Source organism: Cyprinodon tularosa, unplaced genomic scaffold (assembly GCF_016077235.1).
Source record: "Cyprinodon tularosa strain WSP-4 unplaced genomic scaffold, ASM1607723v1 ctg311, whole genome shotgun sequence".
Taxonomy (NCBI): Eukaryota; Metazoa; Chordata; class Actinopteri; order Cyprinodontiformes; family Cyprinodontidae; genus Cyprinodon; species Cyprinodon tularosa.
In genome coordinates, this window is record NW_024039021.1 from 662368 (window position 1) to 674657 (window position 12290).

At 34.9% G+C, this 12290-nt stretch overlaps 1 protein-coding gene across 1 annotated transcript in view; it reads left to right on the forward strand.

Moving 5' to 3' along the window:
* The window catches only part of zgc:113232 (uncharacterized protein LOC541546 homolog), a 36506-nt gene that overhangs the window by 2008 nt on the left and 22208 nt on the right, over positions 1–12290 (forward strand). Inside the window, exons 2-14 of the mRNA XM_038292412.1 lie at positions 1827–1911; positions 2808–2882; positions 2978–3114; positions 3820–3963; positions 4537–4590; positions 4689–4742; positions 5113–5166; positions 5299–5352; positions 5859–5912; positions 8916–8969; positions 9828–9881; positions 10076–10129; positions 11090–11134. Of these exons, the coding sequence (XP_038148340.1) occupies positions 1827–1911; positions 2808–2882; positions 2978–3114; positions 3820–3963; positions 4537–4590; positions 4689–4742; positions 5113–5166; positions 5299–5352; positions 5859–5912; positions 8916–8969; positions 9828–9881; positions 10076–10129; positions 11090–11134 (918 nt within the window). The remainder of the gene's footprint in view (positions 1–1826; positions 1912–2807; positions 2883–2977; positions 3115–3819; positions 3964–4536; positions 4591–4688; positions 4743–5112; positions 5167–5298; positions 5353–5858; positions 5913–8915; positions 8970–9827; positions 9882–10075; positions 10130–11089; positions 11135–12290) is intronic.

The window sequence follows — 12290 nt, forward strand, 5'->3', positions numbered from 1 at the left end:
AATACTGAATTAGAGTTTGCTAGTTTTCCATTTGCTTTTCCATCTCAGGTTTTGATAGCATAATGACAGGCTTATTTTTATTTTTATTTCTTTATAGTCGCATTGTATTGTTTCTTTTTTTTATTTTTTATTTTTTTACAGTGTCCTGTCTGGCAAGGTGGCAATAAGAATAATTGTCTTGATGCCAAAAAGAGCTCAACAGATTTTACTTTCACAAGTGTAGCAGTATGGCAAATGCCATATTGCATATGAAAGAAAGAAGAGAAAGGAGACAATGACAAAACATTTTCAGTCTGCTTCATCACCTGTAACGAGATGAAAAAAAGAACAGCACAACCGAAAGACATGGTGCGAGATATACAATAAATCAACACCTTGAAACTATCGCTAAAGTAATATTATTAAGTCTGACATGTACTCTGTGTTACCTGAAGATACGGATGTGGGCTTTGTATCGTTTCTGAAACTGTAGACTATTTTATGCACATTTTATGGCAGAAAGTGTCAAGACTGAGTGAACCTCAGTGCTAAAACATGCACAAGGATTTCCTTTTTATCCTAAATATTTCTTGCTGATGGATAATATTCAGTGGTAAGACTTTGTGTTTTAATAACTTATATCCTGATTTGAAAAAGTGCTACTGGTTGCACTTGTTTAAATGCACTGGTAGATTATTGCACTTATTTTGAAGATTAATAATCTAGCAGAATCTGCTCTTGATTAGTATTTTATTGTCAAAATAAAATCAAAAAGACTTTTTGGCTAAATCTAAGATTGTAAGACTTGCTTAGATGGAGTTTTTCCTTGCAGTTTGAGTGACCTGATTCCCATTGCATTCCCATTTTTATGATTTCTCTTTTCCTGAATGTACAGTTTTTTTTTTTTCCTTTGGACATTTTCCTGCAGAAAAACTGTTTCTCCTGTTTCTCACCTACTTTAAGTTAGATTTTACCAGAACCCTCATTCCCATCTTCTTTCTTTATAAAACAAGCAGCATTTTGTTAGTTTGACAAACAAATAAGATAACTGTGCATGGAGGAGAATGATGCTGATAACAAGAAAAGCAATGCAAATATGAACCTGATAAAAGAGGTTTGTCACATTTCACATCATACTTTTAGGATTTCAATTCAATTCAGTTTATTTATATAGCGCCAAATTCACAACACATGTCATCTCAAGGCACTTTACAGTTCAACCAGATCATCCAGTCAAATTGATACAAAGTTTTCTATCTAAGGAAAACCAGTTGATTGCATTGACTCATTGACTCAAATACAATCCCTCACACTAAGCATGCTTGTAGCGACAGTGGAGAGGAAAAACTCCCTTTTAACAGGAAGAAACCTCCAGCAGAACCAGGCTTAGTATGAACGGCCATCTGCCGAGGCCGACTGGGGTTCAAGGAGACAGAAGCAGATATACAAAAAGCAGCTATAAAAGGCGGCCCCGTCCAGGAAACACACAGCCAGGCAGACGAGCTCTGAGCCAGCTCCCATGCCAGAGGACGAAGAGAGCACATCCAGCTAGTCACGGTCAGAGAAACAGGACCACACTGGAAAACAGGCCGATCTCCAGCATTTAAAATGTATCAACCAAAGCTGCTTTGAAAGGCACAAAATAACGTTTTTCTAAAGTTTGGATCTTGCTCATTTGAGCGGAACAATTAGCAGTATGCTCCAAGTATTTCTAGAGAGATCTGTATGGATGTTCTCCATTTTAAAACATCTCACCCAAATTCTATTTGCTAAAGTAAATATCTTTCTATTCCAGAGTAAAATTCCGAAGCAGTTTGGAGTTATGAAACTATCTATGTTTCCATCAGGTTTCCCTTTTCTCAGGGCTTCTGGTGTTGGTGCTGTGTGCCGTCTCATCTCTGTGCCAAGAGGAATACTCGGGATACCACTCAGGTCAGAAAGGCTCCATGTTCAGGTTGAAGTAAAGGTTGAAGCTCCTGCTGCTGCAGTCTGTTGTTTTACATCAACAATCAGCTGTTAAAACCAAACTAACACGATCAAAAGACAAAAGAAATAATTTAAATTTCTGAAAGAGCTTAGAAACATTTTTGAAGTTAATTAAAAGCTGTTTCTGAATAAATTAGGCAGAGAACAACAGGTTTCGGGTCTTAAAAATCCTCAAAAGTGTTTTAATATAAAAAAAAATTATTTTCAAGGCCTGGAAATTTTTTGAAAACAGCCACAAATTGAGGGCTTAGGTTTGAAATTTGGCACTTATATTTACTGCTGTAATTTGTTGGTTAATCCAGAAATTAAACTTTAAATTGTTTAATAAAAACTTTTGAGAGACTTTGCTATTTTCTTAGATTCAATGTTTTCTGTTTTTTTTATATTTAATTTTTTCAAATTATACGTATTTTTTTTTATCTTTTTCTTTTTGTTATCTTTAAAATGCTTTCTAAATAAGAATGTTAAAACTCAATCAGAAAAAGATAAATTTGAAAACTGTGACATTTATAAGTATAAAATACATTAAAAAAATAAAATTTAATAACTAAATTGTGAATAAAAAAACTAGAATTAATATATAAAGATATACTATCTTTGTTGGATTGATAACTAAGAAAATGCTTTATTGTGAATTATGATCTGGTGGATACAAGGTTTTGTGATATGATTTTGCAGATAGACAAAAAAAACTGTTCATAAATGATTTCAGGAATCTATAACCTTAAATAAACAAATTTAAGTTGTATATGAATGTCATGATTCTGCACTTATGTCTTTTTTCTCTCTTTCAACAAGTATCTTGAATCTGACATCCATAATTTAACTGTTTATCCATGCAGGAGAGACGGAGAAACACGTCTATGAAGAGTCGTCTGCATTCGACCACTATGACAGGAGAGGCTCCCATCATCCTGGTAGGACTCCAACTAGTCTTGATCACCCAGCAGCAGATCAAACATCCAAAATTATCTGTGAAGTTTAAGGATTAAATGTCTGAACCCTTTTTCAGAGCATCAGCCTGAGCCCACTCAGTTCTATGATGAGGACTCCAACCCAACCAGGGTCACCATGATCACTGAGGACGTCTTTCCTTTTGCTAAAACCACAGAGTCCCACTACGCCAAGGAGGACACAGAGACCATGCAGGTAAGACAGCAGGGAGATGTTTCCATGGACAGAGGATATTAGTTATTGACCATGCTGTGTATGAATGTTTTATCAATTATTAGAAGAAGAGTTTACTCTGCAGCCATTTCACATAAAAGTTTAAATCTATTAAGGTATAAAAATAAATAATTTCTCTCTGCTATTAAAAGCAAACATGGACTCTCAGTATAACTGTCTATTTATAGGTGGAAATGGTGAAACCTTTGGCTTTATTTCTGGCGCTGCTTTCTGCCAAATCCAGCCACTAGGAGGCGCCAAAGTCAGAGTTCTGACTAAGAAAAACACAAGAGGTCGTCATTAAACTGTAATTCTTTGAAATTGCTATAGTCACTTTGTTGTATTTCATTTTATTAAAATAAAAAAATAAATAAAAAACAGCTATGAGCCTTTAGCGCAACTGAGGTTCTGTTAGATTAGCAACAAGGAATTCTTTTGATAGATCCTAAACTTTTCATCTAGATAAGAGATGGATGATGGACAGACAGACAGACAGACAGACAGACAGACAGACAGATAGACAGATAGATAGATAGATAGATAGATAGATAGATAGATAGATAGATAGATAGATAGATAGATAGATAGATAGATAGATAGATAGATAGATAGATAGATAGATAGAAATCATGAAATCTGTTATAGTATCATTTCTTACTTACTAATTCCTTCATGGTTTTATTTCAGGTACCATTTCAGTACCCAGCAGGACGAGACACAGACTCCTCAGATGAGGAATCAGGAGGTGATTCTGCTCTTGGACAGGAGGGGCCAACGGAGTGCGACTGTGAACCTGGGGAGCCCGGCTTTGGTGGTTTTGCAGGACCAAAGGTGTGAACTTATCACACTGTTTTAATGTATTAATAAACTGCTTACTGTAACAGAAAACAAAACAATGGCTATATATATATATATATATATATATATATATATATATATATATATATATATATATACTTCTCTCCTTTTTTTCGCCATCTATATCTATATATATATGAATACATTCATTCCAAACTAATATCTTTACACGATCCACGTCATTCCTTCAATTTTTTTCCAACTTTTTGTCTGGCAAACAAAAGATTAAATACATTTTGTCTGAGGAGACCAAACATTTGAACTTTTCTTTAACTACAGTAGTAATATTCAGCTACAATTACTTTTTCATATTTTAAAAAAGTATAAGAATTTTTTTTTTTCAAAATACTGAATTGACTTTAATTATTTCTGAATGCAAGAACTAGTTAAGAAAGTAGCCTTGCATGAATATTTAAATATATTTAAGAATGGACCCTGATATTTGAATCCTAATGAATTCTTCTACTAGAAGACATCAAAATCACTTCATTTATGGTCATCGATGCTGATCTATATTTTATCTGAATGATTCTGTCTTTCTGATAGGGATCCAGAGGCCTGCAAGGTCAAACAGGCCTGCCTGGTATTCAAGGAAGAGAGGTAAGAGTCCAAACTCAGTCCTGCTGCATGTTTCTTTAAAAACAACAAAAAAAAGCAAATAAAAATGTGGATAAAGCATAAGATGCTTGTTATTGTAGGGATATAAAGGAGCTAAAGGAGTTCGGGGAAGAGGAGGAGACACCGGACCAGTTGTGAGTAAATTAGATTAATGCTTATTATAATGTGTTTACTCGCTTTATCTGTTTTTCTGTCTGGTAATTACTCCCAAAGCTTCCCTTGCTGACATTGTAATCAGGAGCTGAAAGTGAAAACTCAGCAAATTCAGGCGAAAATGAAACCAGACGTAATCTACAGCGCTGGAAACATCAAAGAATATTTGGTTGATTTTGATTTCCAAATTAAAAGTGAAATTTAAAAAGGAGTTGCATGAAAATGGTTTCAATTTCGAAAATGGAATAAAATAATTAAAAAAAATTAAAGGAGTGTATATCCATGTAGATGAAGCGTAAAAGATGTGACATGAATGATATCTTTAGTTTTGAGTTTTCTTTCCACTTGCAGGGCGATGCAGGACCCGAAGGAGAAGAAGGAGCTTCAGGTTTCTCTGGGGGGATGGTCAGTTCACTAAATAAGACCCAACACTTCATATGAATTTTAAACTTTACCTTTAAATGATTTAGCTGGATAATTTCACAGGATTCTAATGAAGCTGAAAACATTGTTTAAAAAGCAAACTGATTCCTTCAGGGTGAACCTGGACTTCAGGGAGAGCCAGGTGAGCCTGGAGAGCTTGGTCTGAAGGTAATTATACACCAAATCTCAATTAACTGAAAATGACAATGTCTTAGAATAAAGTTTATAGCCATGTTTTCAACAAAGAATGAGTTTTAAAATAAAGGATAGCAGAAACTTCCCAAATACAAATTTATTTATTTTGAAGACGAATCTTCAGATCTAAAACAGTTAAAAGCGTCTTCTAATAGGAAATAAATTCTATCCAGATAGAAATTGTTTGTCCCCAATCTTTTCAAAACTAAAGATCACCATGTTCATTTAAAATATGTGGCATAACCACTTACTGAGGAGAAATATATGGCAGCAAAAGATATAATGTTTTTTTAGACAAAAGCACAAAGTAGAAAAGTATGAGTCTGAACACAAAGCCTTGTGGTTCTCCAATTTCTATTGAAGATGGAAAATGTATAAAAAATGTCGAAGGAAGGAAGGAAGGAAGGAAGATTAATTTGATTGATTGATTTGATTGATTGATTGATTTGTTAATGTCTATTGTCTCTTGCGGTTGACAGGGGGACATCGGTATGGAAGGCCCCCGAGGAGGAGTTGGACCTGCTGGTGAGCCTGTAAGGAGCTAAATCTGCCACCCACCTGGACAACATTTTAACTTCTAATATGTAATGAAAAGTTTTAATAGAAACATTTAAAACTTTGTAAAAGTTTTGAATATTTAACTGGTCAACTGCATTGTCTTATTTCAAGTCTTTATTTTAAATTATCTTAAAGAGTAAAAATGCTTATTCCGTTGGCAGAACATCTTATTTACCTACTCAAATTAAGGGTAAATACACTTAATTTAAGACATTTTTACTTATTTCTTGCTTGTTTTTGCAGTGAAGTTGCTTACTTTGGCATGATACTTCTCTTTGCTCTGCTACATTAACAAGAATAGCATCAATATTTCCCTGTAATCTCTGTAAAATCTCTGTACAAATTATCATTCTCTCAGGTCCTTCAGCCACGAAACAGGCCTAAATCAGAGGGAACTGGACCTTCATTCAGTTTTTCTAAAAACGATTCAGCACCTCTCCACGAGTCTTTGTCAGTTCTGTGGGCTCTCACTATATCAGGGATTCTTAACCCTGGTCCTCAGGGTCCACTGAGCTTCATGTTAAGATGTGTCTCTACAGCACACCTGATTAAAATGATTGCAATTTCCTCCTTGACAGACCTAAAATGCTGCAAAAGCCATTGAATTACCTTTTCATTCAGGTCAGGTGTGTGGAGGCAGGGAAACACCTAAAACATATAGGACCGTGGGCCCTGAGGACCAGGGTTATGAAACCCTGCACTAGAGAACCCTGTGGTTGGAGCGCTGTATGAGTTTTAAACTTGGCCATTTGAATCATGATAAGACTGATGTGTGCTATGCTTGGAATCTGAAACCACAATCCTCCCCCTCTGTTCAGTGATGACTTTTCCTTTACAACAAAGATGGCTTCCTTCCTTTCAAACCCTCTTTCCTGGGTCCAGGATCTGAACATTTTGGTCGTCACAGGTTGATCTTGCAGGTACAGCCGAATCTTTCCCACAAAGCTGTGCTGCTCCATGTGTTTTTTGCAGCTGTTTGGTTTCCCTGATGTTGGAGTCTGAGCAGTAACACATTGCATAAAAAAACAACATTCAGCTGGTTTGACGGCTTCTGTCTTTGGGATGAGCCAGTTCTTGTATTAGTTGTGGGGTTTGAAATTCATGTGTGTTTGGAGAAAGTTTGGTTAGTTTCTTCTAAAATTGTTGGTGTTTGCAAACTGCCCACAATCTGGACCATATCAATGTAATTGTGTCACATTCTGCTCATAGCTGAAGATGCTGGACCAGCAGATCCATCTGGTTGGCCTTACTCTATGGTTCTAATTGGATATTTAAAACAACATACATAAAGACAAAAACATACAAAAAGATTTAAAAAAAAAGTTTTATAGGTTTTGCCTTGGTGTGGTTGCGAGTTTCTTTGAACCAAATCAGAGGTTATACAGGAACATTTAAAGTTAATTGCAAAAGGATAGTTTAGTATAAAGCTCATGTTAAAGGAGATAAGAAGCTTGACACTAAAAATCAAGACATTTTAAAAGCAGCTGCACATGATGAAGCTTAGCCTTATAAATTAAGCCATAAATTAGGAGATTTATGAATATGTATTGAAATAAAGTAAAAAAAAAAAAGAAGAATTTTCTGATTAAAGATGTGATGACTTTTGTAATGAGATTGTAATAACATACCAAGGTGTAACCAACCCAAAGGTTATTCATTCATAGCAGTCCTATGTTTGATCTTATTGTGATTGATTTCTCTTAGTAAATGTGACAATTACGGCTTTTAAACATGTTCATGCTGATGCAGTTAAAGGTGGTTTTTAAAAGGTAGTCTTAAACATTTCAGTGTTATTCTCATGAGGTGAGCCAGGTGGGCTGTAGCAGGTGGCAGACCTAATATAATAATTTATCTGGAAACCCCCCTGAACATCCTCTGCAGGCGGCGTAGCGGGGATTCACTAACCTCACAGTAACGGTAAACAGCAACCTTTGGAACCATCATGTCTGGGCATAAAAACCTGCTTCATCTTAGATTTAACTTTACTCTCAGCTATCATACTGAGGCCTTTTGTTCCCCCAACGCTTACTGTTCATATATGTCAGAAATAAGCACTTTTTTTTGACTGAGATTCACATAATACAATCACGTCTACTAAGATTTAAGCATCATTACTTAATAATTAAAACAATTTAAACTCATATTTACTCTGATTTAGCAAGATTTGTTACTTTTGTCCATTATTTAGTAAAATTTCAGTAAAATTTCAGCTAAGTTTATTTACGACCAATTCATTTTCCAGGATTAAAGGATAAATGTCTCAGCATGATCTGGAAAAACTAATCCATGCGTTTATTTTTAGTCAAATTGATTACTGCAACAGTGTTTTCACAGGTCTGCCTAAAAAGTGGATCAGACAGCTGCAGCTGATCCAGAACGCTGCTGCCCGTGTCCTCACTAAGACTAAGAAAGTAGAGCACATCACCCCAGTTCTAAAGTCCTTACACTGGCTCCCTGTATCTCAGAGAATAGACTTTAAAATACTTCTGTTAGTCTATAAATCTCTGAATGGCTTAGCACCTAAATACATCACAGACTTGCTATCAGTGTATCAACCCTCCAGACCACTCAGGTCTTCTGGCTCCAGCCTGCTCTGCATACCTAGAACCAGAACTAAACATGGAGAAGCAACAAACAACAGAAAACTGTAAAAGTGCGGAAAGCCTGAGTTCCTTTAAATCAAGACTAAAAACGCATTTATTTAGGATTGCCTTCTACTGTTCTAGTTTAAAAAGTTCAACTAAAACATATTTTCTTTAGTCCAACTTTTTTTAATATTCTTTTTTGTTTCTGCATTTTTTATTTTATTTATTTATTTATTTTTTCCTACTTGCTTTGATTCTGTTTTATCTTCCTGTATTTTAATCATGTAAAGCACTTTGCATTGTATTTGTACTGAATTGTGCTATACAAATAAATTTGCCTTGCCTTGCCTTTAAATTCACCCTGCTAATACTTATCTCTAACATTTATCCCAGGGGCCTCGTGGGGACCCAGGCTCTTCAGGATCAAGAGGAGGTAAAGGCATCAAGGTACCACAGTTTTTATTTTGTGCTTGTATTTTTTTCCTGTTTCCTTTGCCAACATGTAAGAATAGAAAATGCATCTATCCCATGCAATATTCTTGTAAAATTCAAACTTTGCACAAAAGTCTTATAAAAGAAGTATAGAATTCGTCGGAATTGTCTACATCATTGAGTTTTTTTTTTATATTTTGAAATGTATTCCTACTCAGTGTTTTTTCTAGGGTTGTCAGAAATAAATAAAAAAATTTATAAATTATTTATTTGTTCCACTGCCCGCTTAATTCAGTGGAACAAATTTAAACAGCTTGTGCATCATGTTACATTCAAAATTGTAGGGTCATGATAAAAAGAAACTGAGTCCACACAGAATAGGGCTTTTTGGCTCCTGCAGGAGGAGAGAGCCACATTCAGCCACATCTTTCTCTCTCATGGGTCTCCTCGCAGAAGCCTTTTATCAGCAGATCATAACACATGGGGTGGGTTACAGAACAGTGTTCTTCTGACAAGGCAATTGATCAGGTCATAGGACAAAATGCTGCTCCTGATTTAATCACAGAATAGAGTGGTCTCCTGATAACTGTGATTATCCTTGCACAAACATCAGCAGTTTTCTAACAAAGTTGCATGACAGTTTGCAGTAAACAGAGTTAAGCATCTCATTTCTTTAATGTTCTATATGCACATGCATTAATTTTATACCGTAATCATAAACCTGACACATCAAATTGGCACTTTGAATTATTCACAATTATTTTTCATAATGCAATAATTTGCATTGTAATAAAGTAATCTAACCTTTTCAGTTTTTCCTAGGTTTTAGTAGTTATTATTTGAATGTTTTTCAATTGTGTGTTTTCCGTTCAGGGATCTCGAGGCGACCCGGGTAAGCAAGGCCCTCAGGGAAAAGATGGACCCAAGGTAAAGACATTAAACTGCAGTACAGAGTATATTCGTTTTTTTTATTCAACTGGATGCGGTAAATATGAATGAAGGATAAACCTCTAACTGTATTTTATTTCCTTTTTTTCTTTTAAAATTCACCTGTTGATAGTTTGGGTCCTTTGCTAACAAGCAGGGATTATCTCATTGAATTATTTCATCTCATCTCTCAGGGTCAGACAGGAGCCCCCGGATTTCCCGGTGACATCGGAGAGAGAGGCTACTCTGTAAGATAAATCCTGTTATTCTTAGTGAATAACTAATAACACTGCTAATAAAAGGAAATTTCATTTCAGCTTTTTGGTCTTATATGAACATGTCTGTTAATGCTTACCTTTTATAATGGGATCTCCATTTCATAATCTCATTGATTTTAATTTCATTAAATCAGTTCTGCTCTGCAAAGAGAGCAGAACTTAGTTTTCTAATTAGTTGTTTTGCATCTGTTATTATTTATTTCTTATATTGTGTGTAAATGGTGGGACAGTGATTTTTGTTGTTTATTTTTTTAAGCATATGCACTGATCGATGGCACTTTTTAAAATTTTGTTGTTCTTGTGACAATGACAATAAAGATAAATTGAAATTGAGAACTTTTATTGTCGTAATAAAACATGAGTTTTCTTGGAGTCTCTGAATATCAGTGGCAGAAGCTCTTCAGTACAATTAATTTGACCCAGATCTGACAAGAAAAACACTAACATGTGTTGTTCGCACCTTTTCTATCCGCAAATCTCACTTTCAGCAATGCCCCCTCACTGCAACCCACAAGCGAAGCCACATAAATTAATTTCCTGTTATTGTTTCGTGTTTCTTTCAAAATCTTAAATCTTGTTATTGATATTATTTACTTTGGTAGGGATGGAATCTAATTCGAAGTCCTTTAAAAATCCTGCTTTTGGTCTTTTTGCGCAGACCTTAAGCACACATTTATCCTGGGAAAACTTATCTCGGGCCTTTCAAAGCTGAATATTTGTAAAAAAAAAAAAAAAAATTTATCAAAACTGAATTGTGCACATTTCCCTGTAAAACAATCTATTACATACAATGAAAATATGCTTTTAGTTAAGGTTAAAGATTCTCAATTAGAATTGTGCATCACAGCAGATGTTACCCATCAGATTTCGTTATTGTTTTTTTTAACCTTTGCATCATTTCTTAAAATAATTTCTACCCTTTTCTTTCAGGGTTATCCAGGACAAAGAGGACCTGCTGGACCAAATGGACCAAAGGTAAAAAAACTGAGGATTGTGTTTTTATCTCATTATCCTCTGATGTTTTTCTAGAGCTTAAACAAAAATCAAAGTGTTGGGGAGTTCACATGTCGGTTTGTGAGGTATTTAAAAAAAAAAAAATCTCTCTGGTGAGTTTCACTTTCACCATTCTGACCTTAGTCGTATCAACTTCGGAAGGAAAACAACAAAGTTGTTGTTTAAAAAAATTCCTTTGAGGTTTTAAAATGGTTTTGAGATTTTTGTTGTTGATTTATTTGATTTTTCATGTAATTCCGGTTTGTTTTACAAGATCTGGAAAACCCATCCACTTGCAGAATGTAGGTCATGTTGTGAATGAGTAAAGGATGAGTCTAAAGTTCAGAAAGAATCTCACACATCCTAACATAGTAATACTTTCACTGTACATTAACCCCAGTATTTCTACTGTCACTGCGTTAAATGAAATTAGGAAAATTGCAAAGCGATACTTGATCTCTGATCACCTGTTTTTCAATTTCTGTTATGAACATCTGTCTTGATATTAAGATCTGATCAAGGTAGAGGTATCGGTGCAGTGTAGTTAAACTTGGATTTTGGTGTAGAGGGATTTAATTTAAACTGAATTTACAGTCAAAGCTTTTTGGTAATGTTTTTGCGACAATTTATCAAAAGGATTTCCCTAGAGCTTGAACGGTTACGGTAATACTGTAACACCTGGACAGAATCTGGAGACTTGATAATTCAACCGACACAAGGAATGAGCGTTATAAAAGAGTGTATTAATAAGTAAACTGGTGTTGCTGAAGCAGGAACTGAGTGGGACTGGAATCACTGTGTCGAAGGCCTTCATGAGCAGTTATCAGTCCCATAGAAATTCAGAATTCTGACTTTTTTCCCATGCTAAACTGAAATAAAATTTAAAAGTCAGTTAACTTTTTTTTTTTTCCCCAGTGGCCCTAATCCTCTTCTGTATGTTGGGGAAGAAATGTCTCGCTTTCATTTTCCCATTTTAATAGCCTTTATATCTATTATTGCTTTTGTCAGATTCAAGTTATCGTTATTGTGGACTTTATGGTTTTTTGTTTTTTTTTAAACGAATGGTACCAGAAATTCTGTCCATGTATACCAGAAAACCTGAAATAAAAGTAAAATGTTAATTATCCTTTAATTAAAT